The sequence below is a fragment of the Aquarana catesbeiana genome, linkage group LG03 (assembly GCF_042186555.1).
Source record: "Aquarana catesbeiana isolate 2022-GZ linkage group LG03, ASM4218655v1, whole genome shotgun sequence".
In the NCBI taxonomy this organism is placed as follows: Eukaryota; Metazoa; Chordata; class Amphibia; order Anura; family Ranidae; genus Aquarana; species Aquarana catesbeiana.
Window position 1 is genome coordinate 624,736,344 of NC_133326.1, and position 26,280 is coordinate 624,762,623.

At 43.9% G+C, this 26,280-nt stretch overlaps 1 protein-coding gene across 1 annotated transcript in view; it reads left to right on the forward strand.

Annotated features, from left to right (window-relative positions):
• XAB2 (XPA binding protein 2) overlaps positions 1-26,280 on the forward strand; it is a 50,313-nt gene continuing 24,033 nt past the window's right edge. Inside the window, 13 exon segments of the mRNA XM_073622381.1 lie at positions 1-31; positions 34-71; positions 74-157; positions 5,777-5,925; positions 7,891-8,014; positions 8,458-8,655; positions 8,746-8,880; positions 11,393-11,557; positions 12,971-13,115; positions 13,450-13,601; positions 14,547-14,666; positions 17,014-17,145; positions 17,232-17,363. Of these exon segments, the coding sequence (XP_073478482.1) occupies positions 1-31; positions 34-71; positions 74-157; positions 5,777-5,925; positions 7,891-8,014; positions 8,458-8,655; positions 8,746-8,880; positions 11,393-11,557; positions 12,971-13,115; positions 13,450-13,601; positions 14,547-14,666; positions 17,014-17,145; positions 17,232-17,363 (1,605 nt within the window).

Here is a 26,280-nt window from a genome sequence, read left to right on the forward strand (position 1 = left end):
ATGGCCACCAAGTCCTCGCAGCCCGGAAGAACATCACGTTCCTTACGTCGGGCTTACGTGAGCGCTACGGGAATCGCTTCAGGGGAGGGTTCCCGGAAGTGACGCTGTTTTCCTGAGCCCTGAGAATCACAACATGCCAGACACACAGATCCTGATCGTAAGTGATGGCGGGGATGGGGTCACCTCGGGGAGAGGGAGGCCGGGGGATTGGAGTCATGTAGTGGAGTCTCCTTCTAGCTTTGCAGTCAGTCTGTTTACCTTCTGTCTGACTGTAGGTATAGGAGGTGCTGCTGGGTGAACTCTATGGTCCATGTCAGGGACCACTATGCTGGTGAATGATGTATTCTGGCATTGGTGTTAATGTATACACGTTCCCAATTTTGTTTTGTTTTTTCTGTCCCCTCCCCCAACCTTAGGGGCTCGTTCATGCAGGTGACTATTATTGCCGCTGTTCTGAAAAATGAGCCAGGGTTAATCGCTTTTCGGAGGGCGTTTGACAACCAGTGGGGAGGTGATATGTTACCTACTCGCCACCTGTTTTAACCCTCAAAATGCCAACCCACTGGGCACAGTGGTGACGCAGCCCCCATTCATTTGAACAGGTTGCGTTCTGCAGTGTTCCCACCCCGATGTGAAGTTTAATTCAGCCCTCGAAGGATTTAGCCCCCTTAATGAGCCCATTTTTTGTGATAAGGCGCTGCGTCGCTTTAGCTGATGATTGCGCGGTTGTGCGACGCTGTACCCAAACAAAAATGATGTCCTATTTTCCCCACAAATAGAACTTTCTTTTGGTGGTATTTGATCACCTCTGCAGTTTTTATTTTTTGCGCTATAAACAAAAAACACAATAGTTTTGACAAAAACAAAACAGTATTTTTAACTTTTTGCCATAATAAATATCCCCCCCAAAAATGTAAAAAACACAAATTTCTTTATCAGTTTAGGCCAATATGTATCTTTCTACATATTTTTGGTAAAAATAATCACAATAAGCAAATATTGATTGGTTTGCAGAAAAGTTATAGCGTCTACAAAATAGGGGATATATTTATGGCATTTTTATTATTATTATTATTTTTTTTTTTTACTAGTAATGGCGGTGATCAGCAATTTTTATCAGGATTGCGGTGGACAGATCGGACACTTTTGGGACCATTGACATTTATACAGCGATCAGTGCTCTAAAAAAGCACTGATTACTGTATAAAGGACACTGGCAGGGAAAGGGTTAACTTTAGGAGGACGATCAAGGGGTTAAGTGTAACCTGGGAGGTGTTTCTAACTGTGGGGGAGGGGACTGACTGAGAGTACAGAGAGATCCCTGTTCCTGATCACTAGGAACAGCAGATCTCTCTCTGTTTTTCTGACAGAACGGGGATCTGTTTGTTTACATTGACAGATCTCCTTTTTGCTGCCCTAAGGAGCGATCGCAGGTGGCCTGCGGACATCACGGCAGCGGCTTTGGCGCCGCATTGTGCGTGCGCTCACTGTATCTATTGCACAAAGTGACGTACGCATACGGCGATTTGCGCAATAGATCCGACCGCAGTATAATGATGGCAGCTGGTCGGCAAGTGGTCAAAGCTGAATTAAACCCTCCTATCCTTTACAGCCAAGGAAGCTGCTTCTGTTTGATCTGCAACTGCCATGGTGCTGCACATGTGATCAGTTATGACTCCAGCCATTTGATGGTTTGACAGTTTGGTTGAGGACACAAGCAAATGTGACACTTCGCAATCCCGGCATTCCAGGAATGTAACTGTTTTTTGAAACTTAAATCGATGGGTTTAGTTCTGCTTTAACCTTTTCGCTGCCAGGGCTGTTTTTGCAAATTTTTTTTTTTTTTGCAAATCAAATAATTTTTGGCTTGAAGATTGCATACATTATATATTTTCTGAAAGCAGATGCCCTAAAGAATAAATCCGTAGTAGTTCCAATTTTTTATGTCACAATATTAATGCATCAGTTAATGAAATGCAAAATTTCAGTAAAAAATACATAAAGTTAATTTCAGGGCACACAAAATACCCAGTTTTGTGGTAAACAGTAAAACATGACATTTCGCCCAGTAAATAAATACCCAGCATGTCAAGCATTGCGTGCAACTGTGAAACATCAACATAGTTCAGTACCCTGTATTTTTCCCCTGGTGATGCTTTAAAAGCCCCCTATGGGTCATCAGTTTAGATTTAACGAAGGATGAGTTCAGGCGTGTTTGCAAGACCACGTGCCCACGTCCGCCAGAAAGCTGACTCTATGCAGCGCTAATCACAGGTAGTGAGACATTTCCCGACCTGTGCAGCCGCGGATCGGGAAATGTCTCACTACCTGTGATTAGCGCTGTGGAGTGTCAGCTTCCTGGTGGGCACGTGGACTTGCGAACACGCCTGAACTCATACTTAGATTTAACCATGAATAATCGGCCTTGAATAAGGGTTGCTTCAATACCGTTTTTTCTATTGGCGAGCACTGATACTTTTGAGGTGCGATTTGAGCCCATCCAAAATGAATGGGCTGAAATCACACTGCAAAGAATCGCATGCAATCTGAACAGGAATGTGGTGTAATTCCTGTCCAAATCGCATGCAGTTTCCCTGCACTGCTCCTGTTGAACCCAGGCTGAAGTCACTATGACAAGCCTGTGTTCACACAGGAGTGGTTCAGGAAACCGTATGCGATTTGGACAGGAATCGCACTGCACTCCTGTTCAAAATGCATGCAAATCCTTTGTGGTGCATTTGAGCCCATACATTCTGTATGGGCTCAAATCGGCACTGCAAGGTATCGGTTTGGGTATCAAAGAGAGCATTTGCACGAGCAAATGCTCAGTATCGGCGCAACCCTACCTAAAATTATCGCTCTCACTCCGGGGTGCACAACGATATGTAACGTGTAGCACAGTCGACGTGTGTGGTGGCGTACTTAACACATGCTTTTACAGTCGTGTATGTATTGGGGGGGGGCTGATTTTAAGTGCTTGGCTGGAACTTTAATTTTTAACACTTAAAATTATTTTTTATTTTTTCATATAGGACACAAAAGTTCCCAATGTAATGCATTTTTTTGGTGACAGGTTATCGGGCATCAGGGGTAACAGTAACAACCTCCGGAAGTGTGTGTAAAACATAACTCTGCCATCGATGTATGTCAGCAGCAGTAAAGAGTAAAAGCAAAACTTCGGTCAAAAAGTGATGTCCCATTGGCTTGTTCCCACCCCATCCTCCTGTAAATGAGTTATGGTATTTTGAGAGGTTTGAGTGTTGATTTTTATCAGCACCCACTCCCACTTCCGCAGTCATCTACTAAGCAAGAATGACGTCCCAATGCAGAGACTGTTCCACTTAGTCCTGCAAAAGTGTTTCTCGTCAACTGGCACTTATTTGTAGCCCTGTTTCACTGCATTTCTGTGTTAAGGGGGTGGTATAACTGCAGCTTAACCACTTGCTATTACTGCCCCCTGGCCACCACTGTGAGCGAGCCCTAAGATTAGACAGAGGGACACCTTTAGGCAGAAAGTATAAACTCAGAGGACACACTTCCATCTACACTGACCAAGGAAAAATGACCCGAAGGATAAATACGCAAAAAATTATTGGCCAAAAGTGTATCCCAATCAAAAACCTTTTTCTCTTATTTTGGATAGAGTAAGAAATGGTTAAAGTCATTGTCAGGTGTTTTTTGTCATCTGTGTCCCATTGGAGAGATTTCTCTTCACTTCCTGTCCTGTAGACACAACAGGAAGTGAGACTAAATCTTTCCAAAAGTAGGGTAGATTCCTTGTTGGCCAGTTGTCACCAGAGCACATGTCTCCATTGGAGGTTTCCCCTACTATTCCTGTTCTAGAATTTTAGATTCTCCCCTCACTTTCAATCCCAGCAACAGTGATCACCGTGACAAATCAAGGGCTGAATCTTCTTACCCATCTCCACTATTCAAAACAGAAGGTTTTGTATTTGAGCACACTCCCCTATTTCTTCTGGAAGATTCACACCTCTGTTTGTTCTGCTGACCGTTGTTACCGAGACAGACAGCAAAAGTAAATCCTTCAGTAAGAGGTGAGGAGAAAAATTCCAATAAGGGCAAATTTTCCAGTGACAACTGTCTTAAATGGGAAACTCCCCTTACTTTGGGGAAACTTTCTCTTGCTTCCTGTTGCATCTACAAGGCAGGAAGTGAAGGGAAATCTCTCCAGCTGGACCCAGACAGCAAAAAAAAAAAAAAACCTGATAGGGCATGTGCAAATCAGAAGTAGCTGCCGATGGGTGGCATTAAGAGGTGTGGAACCTGAGTGTCTTTAACCATTTCCTATTCTATCCAAAAGGCAGCAGGATGGCAGCACCAGCAGACAGATTGGTGAGACAGCTTTGTCTGTCATTGCTGGAGGAGCAGATGGATAGGTGAGTACAGTTCAGCTTTCAGTTTAAACCTTTGGCTTGAAAAATCAGGTGTCAGAGGTCACCTGGAATCTGAGAGTTGTTGCCATTATTACCTGCCCGACCTCACACACTTCCTTCTTCTGAAAGTGTTAAACTGTAAAGTCAGGCAGATGACTGGGCAGCCATTGTCAGACATCAGATGACCTTTTACCCCTTGGTTCAAGCAGAAGTCCCAGGCAAAGCAAATAGGGCTAAATAAGGGGACACCTCCTTTTTTTTATTTGTTATATGCAAGCCTGCACAGTTACGTGCAGCACATGTGATCAATTATGACAGCTAACATTTTATTGTCTTGACCGTTAGTTGAGAGCACAAGCAAATGTGACCGTTATCATTCATGGCATGCCTTGAATGTAATGCCGCGTACACACAGTCGGACTTTTCGACCGGACTGGTCCGACTGACATCGTGTGTGGGCTTCACCGGACTTTCAGCGGACTTTTCCAGTCGCAAATCTGAGGGACTTTATATTTGGAACAGGCTTCAAATCTTTACGTTGTAACTCCGCCGGACCCAGAAATCCGCTCGTCTGTATGCTAGTCCGACGGACAAAAACCCACGCTAGGGCAGCTATTGGCTACTGGCTATCAACTTCCTTATTTTAGTCCGGTGTACGTCATCAGGTACGAATCCGTCGGACTTTTGTGTGATCGTATGTAGTTAAGTCCGTTCGTTAGAAAGTCCGCCAAAAGTCCGTCGAAATTCGGAGCGATCCCCGCTGAGCAAGCGGATGTTCACGGGCCGGATCATCACTGATCCGCCCCATGTGAAAGAGCCCTTACAGTAACAGCACTTCGGGAATGCCAATTGACGATTATGCTGCTGCTCCCAACCAACTGTCAAACCATCAAATGGCTGGTGTCATAACTGATCACATATGCAGCAAAATGGCAGTTGAAAATCAAACAGAAGCTAAGATGGTAGCTTCTTTAGCTGAAAAGGATAGGAGGGTTTAGTTTTGTTTAAAATTCTGTTATAAATAAATTTTGTTCTGTTTTTTGTTTTCATTTCTGTATAAACCTTGTTTTTAGATTGCCAATGGACTTTATTTAAAGCGGAACTAAATCTATGGCTGTAACAGTTTCAAAAAACAGTTACATTCTTGGCATGCCTGGAATGTAACTGTCACATTGGTTGTGCTCTCATCCAAAATGTCAAACCATCAAATGGCTGGTGTCATACCTGATCACATGTGCAGCACCATGGCAGTTGCAGATCAAAAAAAAGGCCAAGATGGCAGCTTCCTTGGCTGAAAACGATAGCAGAGTTTAGTTCTGCTTTAATAACGCACTTTTACTCTAGGTATGTAAACCAAGCTTTGACATTTGTTCTTTACACAGGAGGAAGATGACCTTCAGTATGAAGAGGAGATCCTGCGTAACCCATATTCAGTCAAGTGCTGGATGCGATATATTGAATTCAAGCAGTCCGCCTCAGCACATGCACTTAACCTGATATACGAGAGAGCACTAAAGGAGCTGCCAGGAAGGTGAACATAATCTGTACAATCACTGTTATGCCTGAACAATGAATTGTAGAAATGTTCTATGTTAAGTGTTTTGGTTTGGTAATATCATTTCTAAAATAATGTTTTTTAATGTACTTTGGTGCAGTCACGTGATCTCTATGCTGCAGCTTCCTTGTGTCAATGAACAGCCTTACAAAGGGGCTGAATTCCCAGAGCCGTGACGTCACACACCGGCTTCCATTGCTGCTCCCATCAGCTGCAGCAGCCACTTGCTGACACATGGGAGCCATAGCTTGGTGATCATGTGACCACATCAAAAAAGGTATTTACACTGAGCTACTTAAACTGTAAGCAGGATGGGTATGCAGAGTGGGGAAAGCAGCATTTTAAGCCTTAAGTACAGTATATTAGTCTTACTTCCACTTTAACAGTAAGATAGACATATGGGAGCACATTCAGGACTTCTGTTGTCATCGGTGTTTAACATCCTTTCACTGGAACTAAAGGTTTCATTAACATTTCAAGAAAGTCGCTTGAAGCTTCCTAAAAGCTTTGTAAATGGGTTGTAAAAACTTCATCTACACACTGCTCTTCTACAATCTTAACCACTTCCTGCCCGGCCTATAGCAGAATGACGGCCGGGCGGTGGTTCAGTTATCCTGACTGGGCGTCATATGACATCCTGCAGGATAACAGCCACCACGTGCCCATCGGTGGGGCGGTGTTTGTCTGACACACCGCTACACCGATCTCGATAAAGAGCCTCCGGCGGAGGCTTTTTGCCACGTGATCAGCCGTGTCCAATCACGGCTGCTCACGATGTAAACAGGAAGAGCCTTTGATCGGCTTTTCCTCACTCACGTCTAACAGACGCGAGTAGAGGAGAGCCGATTGGTGGCTCTCCTGACGGGGGGGGGGGTGTGCTGATTGTTTATCAGCGCAGCCCCCCCTCACATCCTGCCCAGGACCACCATCATACTGCCTAGGACCACCAGGATGGCCATCCACACTGGACCACCAGGTATGCCCCCCCTAGACCACCAGGGAAATGCAAATCTGTGCCAATCAATGCCCACTCACAATGCCTACCAGTGCCACCAGGGATGCCTATCAGTGCCGCGTATCAGTGCCCATCAGTGCCGCCTATCAGTGCCACCCATAAGTACCCAACTTTGCAGCCTTTCAGTGCCCACCAGTACCGCCTATCAATGCCCATCGGTGCTGCATATCAGTGCCAACTATCAGTGCCGCATATCACTGCCCATCGTCCGTGCCCGCTCATTGGTGCCACCTCATCGGTGCTGTCTTATCAGTGCCCGTCAGTGCCCATCAGTGAAGGAGAAAACGTACTTATTTACAAAATTATATAACAGAAACAAAAGCAAAACTTTTTTATTTTTTTTCAAAATTTTCAGTCTTTTTTTATTTGTTTAGCAAAAAATAAAAACCGCAGAGGTGATCAAATACCGCCAAAAGAAAGCTCTATTTGTGGAAACAAAATTATAAAAATTCTGTTTGGGTACAGTGTAGCATGACCGAGCAGATGTCATTTAAACAGCGACAGCGCAGAAAGCTGAGAGGGTCGGGGTCGGGGCGTGGCTCCGTGTCTGAATGGACACGGAGAGCTGCGGCTCAGCTTGGGTGACCCCATAGCAAGCTGCTTGCTGTGGGGGCACTCAACAGGAGAGAAGGGCCAGGGGCGCCAAAGAGGGACCCGAGAACAGGAGGATCTGGGCTGCTCTGTGCAAAACCACTACACCAAGCAGGTAAGTATAACGCATTTATTATTTACCTAGCAGTAGGAATGTAAAAGACAATATGACCTCCAATGGCCAGCATGGAATACAAAGTTAATCCTGAAAGCGGTTTACACTATGATGATACATAAGCTGTGATTGCCTTTGTTGTGGACTTTGTCCAGTTTAATGTCCTTGTACCAATGCAACCAATGGCTCATTTTTTTTTTAAACGGCTGTTTTCTTCTAGTTACAAATTATGGTATGCTTACCTAAAACAGCGCAGGAAGCAGGTGAAGAGGCGATGCCTAACTGATCCAGCCTTTGAAGAAGTAAATAATTGCCACGAGCGAGCCCTTGTCTTCATGCACAAGGTAAAACTTTTAATCAGGACTGGATAATTCACAGGTTGCCAATGTGCTGAAAAATTGCCAGATGCCATCTGTTTCCAATGGAGTTCCTCCAGAAATACTATCTGCCTAGAGTTTCTGTTTCCAACCGGTGTTTTCATGGGTTTTCTCTGGGTACTTGGATTTCCTTCCAAATCCCACAGACAGACTGAAAGGATGACTGAAACTTGACCATATCAGTCCATTTGTGTACTTGTAGAAGAGCTGCAAGGTAATCAGTATGTTGGCACCACATAAATGGGCCAAAATGCAATGAATTCAAGCATTTTGCTACTATAGATAACACCTCCAGTTCCCTTCATCCTATCTCTGTTTTCAGTATGTTTATATCTCTTTCCACTTATTGTTCTCCTGCTTTTCAGCATTTTCTTGACTATCTTCAATTGTATTTTTTCTCTTCCGCTAAGATGCCCCGAATTTGGCTGGATTACTGCCAGTTCCTTATGGATCAGTGTAAAATTACCCGCTCAAGAAGGACATTTGATCGTGCTCTTCGTGCACTCCCCATAACACAGCATCATCGTATCTGGCCGCTGTACCTAAGATTTGTCCGTGCTCACCCTCTTCCAGAGACAGCAGTCAGGGTCTACAGGAGATACCTAAAGGTACTCTTTTGTGAGACTGTAACAGCCAACGTTGTTACGGGTCACCTGAATCATGTGATGTAATTTTAATACCTCCTTGTTTATTTCCAGCTATCACCTGAGAATGCAGAGGAGTATATCGAGTATCTGCGCTCTGTGGACAGGTTGGATGAGGCTGCATCTAGGCTGGCAGCCATTGTGAACCAAGAGGATTTTGTGTCCAAAGAGGGGAAATCAAACTACCAGGTAAGTCTGATAGCTGCGAAGCACATGGACTGAAATGTCCCTGATTTGTTCTCAATTTTTTATGGCATCAGTCAAGACATAGTCATGCCAGTGTTTGCTTTCTGCATTTTTATTCATTAAAAAAATTATTTAGGTTTTTAATGTAAAGTATGGCATATGTGGCTGGCTTGAAACCTGTTAAAGTCCCTCTCTGGCCATAGTGCTTTGTTCACTCTCAATTCTCCCCATGTTTCTTTTTTTACTTGCCTTCTCCTTGGGTTAAAAAAAAAACTCGTATTTCTCCCTGTGACATCACTGCAGAGACTGTGAAAACCTTCACATAACCAGAGCTAGGAGGGGAGATTCAAGAGGCTGCCCTGGGGAGATGGCGAAGGTATTGAATTTATTCTTCTCCTCAGTCTTCACGAGGGAATCAGGGGGCTTTAGTAACCAAAACTGCAGTGTTTATCCTTATGACACATCACAGGAAGCACCTCCATGGTTAACAGAGGACAGAATTAAAATTAGACTTGAGAAACTTAACATTAATAAATCACCGGGACCAGATGCCTTGCACCCGAGGGTACTTAGGGAACGCAGTCAAGTAATTGCCAGACCATTGTTCCTAATTTTTACTGACAGTCTACTGACTGGAATGGTACCAGCTGATTGGAGAAAAGCCAATGTAGCACCAATATTTAGAAAGGGCCCAAAATACATCCCTGGGAATAGTCAGGGGTAGGTAGTGGGGTCCCCCAGGGTTCTGTGCTGGGACCAATCCTATTTATTTTGTTCATAAACGACCTGGAGGATGGGGTAAACAGTTCAATGTCTGTATTTGCGGACGATACTAAGCTAAGTAGGGCAATAACTTCTCCGCAGGATGTGGAAACCTTGCAAAAAGATCTGAGCAAATTAATGGGGTGGGCAACTACATGGCACATGAGGTTTAATGTAGAAAAATGTAAAATAATGCATTTGGGTGGCAAAAATATGAAAGCAATCTATACACTGGGGAGGAGAACCCCTGGAGGAATCTAGGAAGGAAAAGGACCTGGGGGTCCTAGTAGATGATAGGCTCAGCAATGGCATGCAATGCCAAGCTGCTGTTAACAAAGCAAACAGAATATTGGCATGCATTAAAAAGGGGATTAACTCCAGAGATAAAACGATAATTCTCCCGTTCTATAAGACTCTGGTCCGGCCGCACCTAGAGTATGCTGTCCAGTTCTGGGCACCAGTCCTCAGGAAGGATGTACTGTAAATGGAGCGAGTACAAAGAAGGGCAACAAAGCTAATAAAGGGTCTGGAGGATCTTAGTTATGAGGAAGGGTTACAAGCACTGAATTTATTCTCTCTGGAGAAGAGACGCTTGTGAGGGGATATGATTTCAACTTACATATACTGTACTGGTGACCCTACAATAGGGATAAAACTTTTTCGCGGAAGGGAGTTTAACAAGAAACGTGGCCACTCATTAAAATGAGAAGAAAAGAGGTTTAACCTTAAACTACGTAGAGGGTCCTTTACTGTAATGCCGCATACAGACGATCGGACATTCCGACAACAAAATCCTGGATTTATTTCCGACGGATGTTGGCTCAAACTTGTCCTGCATACACACAGTCGCACAAATGCCGGAAATTCCGATCGCCAAGAATGCGGTGACGTACAACACGTACGACAAAACGTGAAAAATGAAGTTCAATAGCCAGTGCGGCTCTTCTGCTTGATTCCGAGCATGCGTGGAATTCTGTGCGTCGGAATTGCGTACACACGATCGGAGTTTACGACAACGGATTTTGTTGTCGGGAAATTTGAGACCCAGTTCTCAAATTTTTGTTGTCGGAAAATCCGACAACAAATGTCCGATGGAGCCTACACACGGTCGGAATTTCCGACAACAAGCTCACATCGAACATTTGTTGTCGGAAATTCCGACCGTGTGTAGGCGGCATAAGAGTGGCAAGGATGCGTAATTCCTCACAGGCGGTGGTCTCAGCGGGGAGCATCAATAGTTTCAAAAAACTATTAGATAAGCACCTGAACGATCACAACATACAGGGATATACAATGTAATACTGACATATAATCACACACATAGGTTGGACTTGTGTCTTTTTTTTTTCCAACCTCACCTACTATGTAACTATGTGAATTCCAGTGGCACAAAATGGTGGTTATGATTAGCTGTGGCCGCTCTGTTCGCATGAATGAATAGCAGTAAACACGCATGTAGCGGTTACCTGCAGATAGGGGCGGATAAATCACTGCTTGACAAATGGCAAACAGATGTGTCCAGGCTTAGACATCCATCCCTAACCATAGGTAACTGCTGCATGTGCGGATACATGCTGACAGCAATGGCTTCTCTCAGCTTGTGATCGTTTTGTTGTAAAGTAGAAGAACAGTAGCACATGCGCAGGACAGCAGTAACTTGGTTTACATGATAAGCATTAGAGGGCTTTAATGGATCAATAGATGACAGCGGTAATATAAGGTACAAATCTGACCCAGGTCTTCTTTGTTACAGCTGTGGCAGGAGTTGTGTACCCTCCTTTCACAGAACCCAGGATCTATACGCTCTCTGGACTCTGCAGCCATTATTCGTGGTGGTCTCACTCGCTTCACCGATCAGAGGGGGAAATTGTGGTGTGCCCTTGCTGAGTACCATACCCGGAGTGGTCATTTTGAAAAGGTAACCATGGCTCATTGTTCATTCCCCATCATCCAGCCTGTATGGCAGTTTTATCTTCATGTGTTCTGACCAGCAGTGGACTGGTCACATCAACTGCTGACGCACTCAGGTTTATAGTCTGATGTGTTTACTGCAGTCGCAAAAGTGAAAACAAATTGCATATTTTAGTGATGGCTTGAATGCCTTAAAGCATTTTTTTTTAGGGGGGGGGGGGGCTGGTACCTAGTTTTGACGGGCACCCAGCTTCCACTTTCTCTCGCGGCGCCGAGTGGAAGTTCACCTCACCCCTCCTCCCTGAAATCTTCTGGGACACATGACTGGTCCCAGAAGATTGCCCGGCCATTCATAATGCGCAGTGCGCACCCAGCTGTGAAGCCACAGCTGGGCGCCCACACTTGCAATGCCGGTGGAGAGGAGGGGGAGAGAAGAGAGGCTTCGGGCGGCTGCATCACTGGACCGTGGGACAGGTGAGTGTCTGTCTATTAAAAGTCAGCAGCTACAATTTTGTAGCTGCTGACTTTTAAATAGGTGGAACTCCGCTTTAAAGCATTTTAAACAATATTTACATAGGCTTTTGTTTGGATTAGAACCTCAGAAGGTTGGTGGTTGTTATAAAGGACCTAGTGCCTGGTAGTTTATGCCACAGGACTTCCAGCAGTGAAACCAGTGTGAAGAAAATTGTCTTTCCCTCGCACCTCTAGTCTGTAAGCTTAAAGCTGGCCATAGGAAAAATAATAATGCTTAATTCCACCATCAACACAGTCAGTGTTGATGGAGGAATCCCTCCCACAGAGCTAATGTGTTCTCCTGGGGTGGAGCTGTCCCTAGCAAGGGAACACACAGTGACTATTGCCAGCGGCTATAGCCGCTGGCAAGAATCTCGTGAAAAATCTGACAGGCTGGTTGTACCCAAGTTGATTGATCAGGGTGAAAAACCTCTTCAAGTGTTAATACCAATATCACTGGACCATGCTGTTGTGGGAATCATACCAAAAGCATCTGGTCCCTGAATCAGAACAAGATTCCGTAGACCGAAACTCAGTGATGCTTTTAAAGAAAAGGTAGTCCACACACAGTGAAATATGTACTTGGATCTAATCCACAGGAGTCCAGGAATGTAAACACCTGGCTGGGTATTTAAGATGCTGAGTTATAATAATCTCCTGCTATCCACTGTAGTATAGAAGAACAATGCCACCCACATAAGGTGTCAAGGACATTTGTAGCAGTTCAGATAAGTTCTGTTAGCAGATACAAAAAAAGGTAAATCGGGGTGAATGGGAAAACAAATATGACTTTCTTACATGCCTGTACTTTGTCAAGAATCGAATTACTCTACCACCCTATTCATTGTTTTTTTAGCCACATACTGTACATCATGTTGTTGAGATTTTTTATTTTGGGATTTCTCAGGCTCGAGATGTTTATGAAGAGGCCATTCAGACAGTTACCACTGTCCGTGACTTCACTCAGGTGTTCGACAGCTATGCTCAGTTTGAAGAGAGTGTCATTGCAGCCAAAATGGAAACCGTCAGTGAGATGGGAAAAGAAGAGGAAGGTAAGAATCAGCCTTAAAGGGTAACTAAAGACAAAACTTTTTTTCATTTTGAATAGAGCAAGGGAGGGTTACACCTTGTTGTTCTTTGTTTTGTTTTTTTAGCCATCAGTGTCCCATTGGGGAAATTTCCCTCAACTTCCTGTCCCATCGTCAAAACAAGAAATCCCTAATTTTTGATAATAATGGTAAACAGGACAAATGGGGTAAATCTCTCTAATGGGCACAGATGGCAATAAAAACTGACCAGTGTTGTAATCCCTCTCCACTGTATCCAAACCAACATTTCTGTTTTATGGTTATGCGTCTTCTAATGTTTTCCTTTTCATCTTGTTAGATGACATAGACCTAGAGCTGCGATTAGCCCGTTTCGAGCAGCTGATGGAGAGGAGGCCTATCCTACTGAATGGGGTGCTACTGAGACAAAACCCACACAATATCCATGAGTGGCACAAGAGGGTGCAGCTGTACAAAGACAAACCACGGGAGGTGTGTTCTCTCTATGGATTCTGTGTGTTTTGCCTGGCAGTCATAGATTGAATAGTCAGTTTTGTTTTTTTTTTTTTGCACAAGTTTCCATATTTCTCTACCATCTTTATGATTTTATTATGGTGATTTTTTTTTTAATTTGCTGTTCCATTTTCAGTCTTTCGTGTCCGTCCTACATAGTTAAAATTTAAAAGTTGGACTTTACTTGCAGAGTCATCTCAGCTTTCCTCACCCTGCGTGCAGCAGGACCTTACACATTTTGTGAACCATTTTATATGACAATGTGTATGCAATACTGTTCATCCAGTCTGTTTTACACATCCCACTGCCACCCAAATTGCCAGTAGGGCGAGGCCACTGCATAGACTTGCAACCCTTCTATAACTCCAGCTTGAGTGTTGGATTAAGGGAACATCAGCAGAGTGGAGAGGCCATCCCTATGCCCACCTCGTATTCTGCCAATGACTGACATATGTTGTATTGGCTGTACAGTGTGGTAGTCTCACAGTTTTTGCCCTCCTACTGTAAGCCTGATTTCATGTGTGCAGGGAATTCTGGGAAGTTCAAATGCTGATATATTGTATAAAAGCAGTAGGCATTCTGTAAGTGAACACAAGATATTGTATGTCACTAATGAGTCCATTTTTCCACTTTTGATATTTTGCTATTGGAGCTATGACTAGCAGATCTCACCACTGCCTTGTGAGGCCCACTAACCACAGTAGGCTCATAGTGCCTGTATACTGTAACTTATTTTAGCACTTTATATTTTATTAGTGGCCCTTTCTCTTTTACTAATTCCTATAAACTTCAGCTGGATATAGTTGGAAAAGCTCACAGATGACACAAGCAGCAATTTTTTTTATGTTTTTTGATGTTTTGGAAGGTAAGGTTTACTCATGCTATCCTTCTCTCTTTTTTTATTAACATATTTATTCCTTAAAGATCATAAGCACTTACACAGAAGCTGTTCAGACTGTAGATCCAGCAAAGGCCACTGGGAAGCCGCACTCACTCTGGGTTGCTTTTGCTAAATTTTATGAAGACAACGGACAGATTGATGATGTGAGTAGTTTATATTGATAGGCAGACTGCCATGTTTTCCTGACGTGTCCTGATTTAAATCTTACAGTAAAATGTTTATTGTGAATAGGTATGGATTAAAATATACGTTTGTCATTTCCTTCCATGTCAGGCAGTCCTCCTAGATGTAAAACTAGTTTAACTGTCCTCCTGTTATGGAAGTTGTAGAAGGGGAGTTTATTAAGATATTTACTGTGTGTGTTTTTTTTTTCTTCTAAAGAGCTACTTAATAAGGCATCGTGTCATTTCCACTTACCTAGTAAAATTGTTTCGGTTCAGGTAAAATTAATGTTTTGACTTTAGAAATGCATACAAAGTAACATGTCCACGTCCATACTTAATGCCTATACATAGATATAGAACTGCATTTAAAAGAAGTCAGAATATTTTATCAAGTGCAGTTCTTTATAGAAAAAAAAAAGGTTTGAACTGGATAGAGACTATATTACCTAGGCAAGTGAAAAATACAAGATACAGACAAGCAGGCTGAACTTCTGTGTTTTTAAGCTTTAGTTTATTACATGTATTGCTAACTCACAAAGCCAGATTGTGGCACATCATTTGCCACCAGAGCCTCTCCTACTCCTTTGATGTGTTTCTGCCCAATAGGGGCTTAGCTGTGATTGTAAGAAGGAAAACAGTGGAAATGCGGCTTGTCTGGATCTGGACACTGCAGGGAGGAACATATCCAATTAGGATTGCACCCACACTAGTGGATGATCTGTAAGACTGCCTGGAGAGGTAATCAAACTTTTATGATTACTGAAAGATACAAGAGTCCTTTTTAAAAAAAAAAAAAAAAATTTGATAGAGAAGGGCAGCCTTTCTCAAGCAGGGTTCCTCCAGGGGTTGCTAGGGGTTCCTGAGCTTTGGTGAATTGATCTCCAAAAGTGCCCACCAGTGTGGGGGTGGGGGCAATTTTCAGCTGGCACTGACCTGTAAGCAGGGTACTTCACTGATTACTAATGTTAGGGATCACCAAAGTTTTCATCTAAATACTTTTCTGTTATTATGTATTACAATATTATTGCTGAAAATAATTTGGTAGCAAGTGGGCTGTGTCGCTTCAGTTTACTGACTATGTTAATGTAGATATGAGTGGTAGAGATAATCATTTTTTAGCAGAGGTTCCCAGAGATCTAAAAATAATCTCAAGGGTTCCTCCAGGCTAAAGAGGTTGACAAGCTGGAGTAGGGAGTGGTTAAAGCCCCTGAATTATCTTTTGTTATAATTTTTTTTGTCACGTTTATTAGATAAATCTGCTCTTATAGGTTTCCACCAGAACAGATGTCCCCATTGAAAGATTTCCCGTTTTCCTCTTTTAGCCCTGGTTCACACTGCTCTGACATGAAAATCACACAACTTTGAAGCTGTCGTCCCTGCGTGACTTAATCGCGGCTTGCATACAACTTCTTTAACAGAACTCAATGGAACCTTTTTCTAAGTCGGAGCGTCTTGAGTTGCACCGATTAGAACGGTTCCATTGCCAATAATGAGGTGCGACTTGTCATGCAACTTTAAACTCTCAAGTAGCATGATAAGTTGTGGCAGTGTGAAACAGGGCTTAGTATCTCTCCTAGTGACAATGGTTTCAGGACAAATAAAGTGAACCTGCCTAGCGGGGACAGCAGTAGAAACCTAACGGGGGTTCTAATCCTTCCCCACTCCCAAAACTAAAAAAGTTTTACTTTTCAGATATACTTTAAGCCCAAATTTTAGCCACCTTTTAATATTTTTGTTCCTATTTAGGAAATTTCTTCTTACCTCCTGTCCATTTTGGTGGTGTCATACAGAACAAACTCTCTGTTTATCCTGTCTGACAGGTGTTGTGGAAAAAAAACAAAAGTGACGGGAATGTCCCTTCAGGCACAAAGGCTGCAATAAATCTCTTTGGATTTGTTAGTTTCCTTCTCCATTCCTGTTCTGGTGATAGGTTTTAGACATAACAGGAAGAGAAGAGAAATGCATTTAGTTGGGACACAGACATTTAAAATCTCAATCTCCTGTGGCCCCGAAATGTCATTGGTTGCTATGTACCATCTTATTTTATTTATTTATTTTTTATATGTGACCACTCTTTCATTTTGACCTCAATTTTTGAGTTACATAGGCGGTGTGCTGGCTATTTCTTGAGCTATAACACGGTGTCACTGTAAGCCATGCACGCCACCTTTGGGTGTATGGGAATATTGCTGAAAGGATTGGCTGATTTCTAGCATAAAAAACCCTGACTGAAGTTCTTCATCCATCTGTACTCTATCCAAATCTTGTTGGGCTGTAACTTTACATAATGCTTATCAAAATGATATGTTCCTTTTATACGATTTAGGCTCGAGACATCCTCCAAAGAGCGACCCAGGTACGATACACACATGTGGATGACTTGGCCTCTGTCTGGTGCCAGTTTGGTGAGATGGAGCTGAGACATGAGAACTATGACGAGGCTCTGACAATACTCAGAGTGAGTATATAGGGACTGAGATAAATGAAGCGTGTTCTTCCCAATTTATTGGGACCTACCTGATCGTCTCATTTTTGTCCCCATAGAAAGCCACTGCAGTGCCAGCTCGTAAGGCTGAATATTTTGACGCCTCGGAGCCTGTTCAGAACAGATTGTACAAGTCATTGAAGGTGTGGTCTATGTTGGCTGATCTGGAGGAAAGTTTAGGCACTTTTAAGGTACAACGTCATTGTTACATCATCCCCCTAAATTTACTTCTCTATTAAAGTGCAAAAAGTGCTTGGATCCATTTAAAAGATAAGTTCACTTTTCAAAGGAAAAGGAAAAGAATAAATGCACTTTTTTGCAGGTAAAAAAAAAAAAGTGCATTTATTATTTTTTTTCTTAGGAGTCTGCAGAGCATTGAACCTGCAATCAACAGATCATGGGTGCAATGCCAGGCTCCTGCAGACTCTCAGTAAAGCTGTCTGCTTATACCTCCTGTACTGGCAGGAAGATCAATGAACTACAAGAGCGCTCATCGGCAGCCTCACAGTTCATTAAGAACTACAAGCTGTCTGCCACAATGGAAGACCGTACTTGTAGTGCATTCATTCACAGAAATCTGTAAATGAATGAATGATGAAGCTGTGTGGTTTGAGCCCTGTACAGCCACGCTATTTTTAGATTGTATGAGGAGCGGAACCCCCACCTGGGGGTGGGGCGTGGTGTATTGGCAGTGCGGGGGTGAGGTTGCTGAACATGTTACACCCTAAATATGGAAGTAACATGTTCAGAAAGGTGAGCTTGTCCTTTAAATTGATGTTGGGTGTGCTGTATGGTAACAGGGTGCTTGAAATAACAGTTTTTTTTCAGCAGCAAAATATGAATATGAAAAGCTTTTTATCTTAATGCAGAGAATGCACTATGGTAAAAAAAAAAAAAAACCTTTAGCCTTTACAATCACTTTAATGCCACTTCAATAATGTCACTGCTGCTAACTTCTTATTTCTTTATCGTACATTACGGGACACAGAGCCACAGTAATTACTGTATGGGTTATATAGGCACCTTTGAGTGATGGACACTGGCACACCCTTGAAAGAAAGTTTAACCCCCTATATAAACCTTCCCCTTACAGGGAGTACCTCAATTTTTTCACCAGTGTCTTAGGTGTTGGTCACGTGTAAAGATGTGCTAGGTTGAGCTCCACTGGAATATTCCTTTGCTGGAGTAAGCTATGCAACCAGCTCCATTCAAAGTGTCTTTTCTAGGCCGAATTGAATGGTACCCGGGCCTCGTGTCGGAAGAGACAAGGTTTTGCCGGTAACGCTTCTCTTTTTAGAGAGCTGGACCCTGGGATCCAGTGCTTGTTTTTTTCAGCCATATTTCCTGGCGGGGTGCTTTACGGGTCCAAGGGTGTGGAACCCCTGTTAAAAAGGGGCCCGGTCCTTGAAGGTTTTTTAAATAGAGCCCACCGTAAGTGAAGATTGGGTCTGTCTGGTTTACCACAGAACCCTGCAGCTGGATAAGGTAAGTGGAGGTTTCTAAGGAATTTTTCTAATTCTTATGGGATTTCTCCTTTAAATAAATGTTGTCATGCCTAAAGTCACCACTGGGGGCTGTCAAGAGCACGCACCTGATTCCATGCTTGTCAGTCTCTCTCTGTGTCAGTACAAGCTGCACGCTTCCTCCAGTCCCAAGCCTCAGGTAAGATGTTGGAAGGGGGGCTTTTCTTTTAGACATCCCCCAACTGGACTAAAGTATTTCTTTCTCTCCAGGAGGCTGAGGGAGCGCGGTTCAGTCGGCGGTATGCCGTTCCCACCGACATAGTACGGCAGTTTTTCTTCCAGCAGCTCTCCTCCACCCCAGCCCCCCCTGCATGCCGATCCAGTTGGATCAGAGCCCGCTCAAGCGGGAAAGCAGTCTTTTTTGAAAAGAGAGGGGGGGGGGGGCGCAGTGGGAGGAAGGGGGCGGGGCTTAGCATGGTGTTGACGTGCTTCAACATTCACAACGCAGGGGCTGTGTAGGCTATAAGTACACCTTTTGCAGGTGTATTCAGCTGATGGAGGGACACAGAGAAGACGGGGGGATGTGAGTGTTGGAGACACAGGTATTCCCAGGGCACATTTTCTTAAGCATTAGGCTGAGCCTTGATAGCAGCAGCAGTTCCTGAACTATTTGCTCAGTAGTGGGTGCATTTTCTGGTAGTACCTCTGCATTTGTGCTTGGCACCATGGGCAGAAGGGAAGGTACAAATACCCCAAAAAACAGGGGCTCAAATGGATCTCCCTCAGGTTCTGAGGACCCTCCCTCTGCAACGCCAACCCCCCCTGAAAGGCCTGGGGAGGCTGGTCAGAGCGAGCCATCTGGGTTGTCAGGGGTTGCAACTGCTTCTGGCATTTCAGCTCCTTTATATATTACTGAGGAGGTTTTCTCCTCAGCCATGAGTGGATTGGAGGAAATATTAGTGGCTTTAATCGCATCTTCACAGAGTGGAAGAAAACCCAGGACCCTCAAACAGAGGAACAGTGGGAGGGGGAGGATGATTCCCCCTCAGGGGACCGTGAAGAGACTGATGACTCCTCTTCTGAGGGATCAAGTGGGGAAGGACCTTCTATAGCTTCACAGGCTGAGAAATTGCTGGTGCAATCCCTTACTGAAATGGTCTGCTCCACATTTAAGCTACCCTTAACTGAGTCGGTTGAAAAGCCCACTTCTTGTTTGGGTTCACTGAAGCCTTCTCAAGCTTTGCGTGCCTTTCCTGTCCATTCATTGCTGGAAAAGCTTATGTATTCTGAGTGGGATCACCCAGATAAGCATTGTTTCCCTCCTAAAAAGTTTTCAACACTTTATCCTATGGTGGAAAAAATTTCAAAAATGTGGGGTGTACCAGCAATTAACGCTGCTTTATCCTCTGAATAAAAATTTGATTTGTCCTGTTGACAATGCTCAAATGCTTAGGGATCCAACCGATAAAAAGTTGGAGTTCCAAAATTTCTTTGGCAGGTTCAGTAGGTCAACCTGCAGTGGCGGCAATTGGGGTATGTCATTTCTTGAGAGACCACTTGAAACAGGTGCTCAAGGTTTTCCCTGAACAGCAGGCCCAGGATTTATCCGAGCCACCAGGGGCTTTGTGTTTTGCAATTGACGCAATCAGAGATTCTATTCTTCAGACCTCTCGCCTTACGCTTGGGTTGGTGCATATGCGTAGAATCTTATGGTTGAAAAATTGGTGAGCCAAAGCGTCATGCAAAAAGCTCCTGGCTGGGTTTCCTTTCCGTGGTGAAATGCTGTTTGGGGATGATTTGGACAAATATATCCAAAAGATATCAAGTGGGAAAAGTAACCTTTTGCCAGTTTAGAAAAGGAGTGAACGTCCCTCATTTAAACGGGCTCTTTCTCCAGTGCCGGGCACATCAGCCTCCAGGCAGTCGCGACTGCCTCCACCATCAGGTTCAAGAGGTAAACCTCAGGGTCAACCCCAGGGACAGAAGAAGTCCTGGGGGAGGAAACTTACAAGACAGAACGCTAAAGCCTCTCTATGAAGGGGCGCCCCCGCTCGGTCGAGTGGGAGGAAGACTGCTACAGTTCTCAAGGGTCTGGCAGGAGGAGTTTCGAGACAGATGGGTGGTCTCCACAATAGCTCTAGGTTACAAACTAGAGTTCCGAGAATTCCCGTCTCCCCGTTTCCTCAGGTCAAATGTTCCCAAAGCTCCAGAGAAAAAGAAGTCTCTCCTTCAAGCGTTAGACTGACTTTTGTCGCAAAAAGTGATTATGATGGTCCCCATGGAAGAACAAGGGTTGGGGTTTTATTCAAACCTTTTCACTGTGCCAAAACCAAATGGAGATGTCCGACCCATTCTAGATCTCAAAGATCTAAACCGGTTCCTGAAAATCTGCTCTTTTCGCATGGAATCAATCCGATCAGTAGTCTCCATCCTACAAGCAGGAGAACTTCTGGCATCAGTCAACATCAAGGATACCCGCATGTACCTATTTTCCCCAAGAAAAAATAAATAAATAAAACTGCGCTAAGAAATAATAAAGATATATATCATAAACCAATAATGGTGAAGCAGCAATTCAAAATATATGACACAAATATACCCAATCAAAAATCAAAAAACACCTGAATCGCGCTACTGGGTAATCATGAAGATTATTAAGTGATCAATATTAGATCTAATAAGTCCCAAACTAAATAAGTGAAGTGTATCAAAACAAATAAGTGTATAACCTTATTTATATGTATCTCTGTGATCGTTAATGATAGATTCTAAAACATTAGGTGCGCTTTTGAAAACCAAATAGTAAAAAAGAAGAAAGTCTCTCAATATGTAACTAATGATCCACCCGTGCAAAACTCCACACATAGGGAAATCTTCAACTGTTATGCAGCGAAAGATGTGATCCACCACCAGTGTAGAAGGGGTTACTTCTTACCGGACATAGATGATCCCCCATTACAGAGGATCATAGCAGGCATGTCAGCTGTATTGATAAGTATACCTCCCGTGTTGGACTGCTGCGGCTGTACCTCAGATCGTCATGGTTACCCAATCGGTGCAGTGGAAAATTTAGCATGTAACACAAAGTGGGAAACTCTGATCGTGTAAAACCTTTTAACTTTATTTATATAAAACATCAGAAACACACTTACATAAATCGTCCATCAACAAGCCTAGAGTCCGCTGTGTCGGCCGAACACACACGGACAAACCTGTCCTACTGGAACAGAGCACACAGACTGGAGGTAACGTCAGCGCGTCGTCCTGCTCTGTCCTACGAGTTTCGTGATAGGTCACGTCATCCAGGGGCCCCTGGATTACCCAGTAGCGCGGTTCAGGTGTTTTTTATTACCTATTTTCCCCGCTCATCAGAAATATCTGCGATTCGAAGTGGAGAAACTTCATTTTCAGTTTGTAGCTCTTCCTTTCGGTCTAGCTACTGCACCTCGGGTGTTTACAAACCTTCTGGCCCTTCCTCTGGCCAGATTAAGGGCTCAAGGTATAACAATTATAGCATACCTAGACAACCTGCACTTGGTAGACGAGTCGGTAGCCCGCTTAGACCAAAGCATGGTCACCACAGTCAACTACCTGGAATACCTAGGTTGGGTCCTCAACCTAGAGAAATCTTCTTTAAAGCCAGTAAGAAGACTAGAGTACTTGGGTCTGGTTATAGATACAGCCCAGAAGAGAGTGTTTTTACCACAGGCAAAGATCAGCGCAATAAAGGAGCTGGTTCAGGTGGTCAGGGCGAGGAAGGGTCCTTCTATTCGCCTTTGCATGAGGTTGTTGGGAAAGATGGTGGCTTCATTCGAAGCAGTTCCGTATGCTCAGTTTCATTCAAGACTGCTGCAAAACAGTATGAAAAGGACAGGCAGCGTCGAAATCTACTATTGCTAAGTGGATTTGGCAAGTAATTATTCAAGCTTATGGTTTGAAGAGGAAAGTTCCACCTTTTCAAATCAAAGCGCACTCCACCAGTGCTTCATGGGCAGTGCATCACCAAGCCTCCATGGCTCAAATCTGCAAGGCCACAACTTGGTCTTCAGTCCATACATTCACCAGATTCTATCAGGTGGATGTAAGAAGACATGAGGATATCGCCTTTGGGCGCAGTGTGCTGCAGGCAGCAGTATAGGTCCTCAGGTCTGCACCCTACTTTTGTTTGTGTCTCCCTCCCCTCAGATAGCATTTCTCTGGGACATCTCATACAGTAATTACTGTGGCTCTGTGTCCCATAATAAAGAAATAAAGTACAATACAATAAAGAAAATAAGATTTTTATAACAGCTTACCTGTAAAATCTTTCTCTTTTTTTTTCTTTTTTTTTTTTTCAATTATTTTATTTATTCAAAGAACACGGTCAAAGACAAACATCTGGGCACATACAGTTTGTCGTCTTACATCACATTTCAGGTATACATTATATAGGAGAGCCCTTTATTACATCCAAAGGACAGTATGGTATTCCGCTGTCCTGAGGTATCTCTTACATTTTGTGTAAGAGGTGCCTAAAACAATGCCTTGGTACTGGGTGTACGCAAGGTAGCAATACTAGTGGTGCAGTTATGCTGTCCTTTAGTGGGCCTCGAACCGGTCCTAGACCATTTAAAAAGTTTTATATATTTAGAAAAGTTTGGATCCCGTATTTCTGGATCCATAGAACCAAGAAAGAGATGAGAAAGGAATATAGCAAGGAATTAGATAGGAAAGAGGAAGAAAAGAGGAAGGAAAGAAATTAGAGAAGAGGAAGTGGGGAGAGGCAGAGGAGAAGGGGGTGGGGGGGAGAAGGGGGTTGGAGTGTGGAGGTTAACTTGTGCGAACCCGCCAAACACGGGGGTAACCAGGCTAGGCCCCTGGGTGCTCTGTAGCCGGTAGGGTCGTTAGTGGGGTGACTTTAGTCATTCAGGTCACCGTCAAGGAGGGTTCTTCCTTCGTCTGAAAAGATAAAGATGTTCCAGGGCGACCAGGTCTTGGAGTATCGTTCCTGTTGGTGTTGCGCCGTTAGGGCTAGATCTTCCATTCTACTTATTTCCTTTACTTTTTGAATCCACATCCCTACTGTTGGGGGTTGCGGGGATTTCTACTTCAGAGGGATGCAAGCTTTAGCAGCATCAAGAAGGTGACGGATAATAGATTTTTTGTAGATCTTCCCTGGTATATTGGAAGCATGCAGGGGGAAGAATGCTGGTTCAATCGGTATTTTGCTTTCTGTGAGTTTTTGGAGGATGCGCTGGACCTCTGTCCAAAAGTGTAGTTTGGGGCAGGTCCAAAAAATATGTATGATGGTGCCCTTGTCTTCCTGGCATCTCCAACACTGATCAGAAGTGTCTGGGAAGATTTTCTTCAGTCTCACTGGGTTTCTATACCACCTGGTGAGAATCTTAAAAAAAAAAATGGTCTCCTGTGTTCTTGTGCAAATAGACGATTTGTACGTAAACCTGAGAATGTGTTGTTGCTGTAATGCACTGAAAGTTTTAGCTAGGTCAGGTTCCCATTCCTGCATGCAGTTTAAAACATGAGGCTCCGCAGGGGTAACAAGTCGTAGTTAGCAGAGAGTGTGTGGGGTATTGACCCATCTCTGTGCAGAATTCTTTGAAAGTGGTAAGGGGTCTGGCAAACAGCCTGGGGGTCGGAAGAGTTCTGAAAAAGTGGGAGAGCACTCCAAAAACCCAGTCGGAAAGAACCTACCAGCGCCGGGACTGCCGGCCACGCCCCCTCCTTTATGTATCGGGAGGCTTGTGTAAGGCCCAAGGCCTTCAGGTTCCGGAAGTTGGTATCACCAATTCCCAGAGGAAAAAGGGGTTTCCCCAAAATTGGGTACAAGAGTGACGTCTTTGAGGATATGGGGGTAGTTAAAAGTAGGGCTGAACATAGTTTGGCTGTATTGCCTTTTAGAGGATGGTTCTTCGACTCCCTTGAAAGGGACATATAACACCAGGGGGCTCCACCAACAGGAATATACGATAGAGCCTGTTCGATGCGAACCCATAGTTTAAAATGTGTGTGCCTGTTCCAATCTACCATCCTACTCAAGTGTATAGCTTGGTGGTACTTGCGTATATGCGTATATCCGGTACTGCCAGTCCCCCGTATTGCTTAGGTAGCATTAACTGTTTGCACTGTAATCATGGACGTTTGTGTGCTCAGATGAAGTCAAAGAATGTCGTTTGGATCTGGTTGAAATAGCTGGACGGGGTATGGACTGGTAGCGCCTGTAGAAGGTAGAGAAACTTGGGGAGGATGCTCATTTTAATTATGTTGCAGTGGCCTAACCAAAAATGAAGACCGGTAGTCCATTTGTCTAGAAGTTGTTTAACTCTGTAAAGTGGTGGGGAAAGTTTAGCCCAAAGATTTTGCCTGTGTTGGAGGGGACCAATGTACCTAAGTACATCAGCCCTTTGTCAGTCCATTTAAATTTAAAATTGTTTTGTAGCTGCACGTTTGATTTTTGAGGAAAATTAACCCCCAATGCTTCTGACTTGGAGAAGTTAATCGGGAGATTTGAGAGAACTCCGTATCTCTTAAACTCCGTCATCAGGTTAGGGAGTGAAACCAGAGGGTTCGTAAGGGAGAATAACATGTCATCGGCGTAGGCCGAAATTTTGTGATGGGTATCCCCATTCTTAATTCCCTTAATATCCGGGTTACGTCTGACTGTCCCGTTAGTGATTCCAAAGGTGTCTGATAGGACACCGTTGTCCCAGACTCTTGCTGCTGGTCGGGAGTAAATCGTGGAAATCTACTGTAGCATTTTGATGCCGAAGTCAGCATGTTGTAAGACATGTTGTAAGAAAATTCTAGTTCAGCCTGTCAAAGGCCTTCTCCGCATCAGTACTAAGAAACACACACTGTGTCTGTGAACAAAGCCCACGTGATCTAAGTGGATCAGGCTCGGGATAAGGTGTTGAATCCTATTCGCTAGTATCTTAATAAAGAGTTTGAGATCCAAATTGAGCAACGAGATCGGGCGATAGCTTCCACAGGATGTTGGATCTTTCCCCTCCTTAGTGTGCAAGTAAAGTGTCAGCTGCGAATTTTGCAGTCGAGCCCAGTGCATTAAACCATGCACCTTGACCATGTATGGGGCAATAGAGGGAAGTAGGGTCTTGTAGTATCGGGCCGTAAGGCCATCTGGGCCAGATGCTTTACCCTGTTTAGTGGCACCAACCGCTCCCTGGAGTTCCTCTATAGTGATGGGGTCTTCAAGGATGTCCTTGTCTGCGTCTGATAGTCGGGGCATGAGTGATGATGATAGATAGGAATCTATCTGGTCTTGAGTTGGGGGCTTGGTCGCCAGATTATATAATGAATTTTAGAATTCCCGGAATTCTCTTGTTATATCGTATGGTTTCATAACCTTTGGTCTGTTCGGGGGTACTAGATATATGTTGCTAGTCTCTGTTTTCGCAAAGTTCTGGCCAGTAGCTCCCCGCATTTATTTCTCGACTCATATGAAAATTTCCTACATATCTGCAGTGTTGCCTAGGCTTTAAATTGTAGGAGATCTGTGATTTGTGTACGTTTGACAAGGAGGTCTCTCTCTAGGGATGGTGATTGTGTCCGTTTATGACGGATCTCTAGGGCGGCAAGATCTGTAAGTAGGGTCTTAAGTTGTTCGGTTCGTTTCCGTTTGAGTAAAATC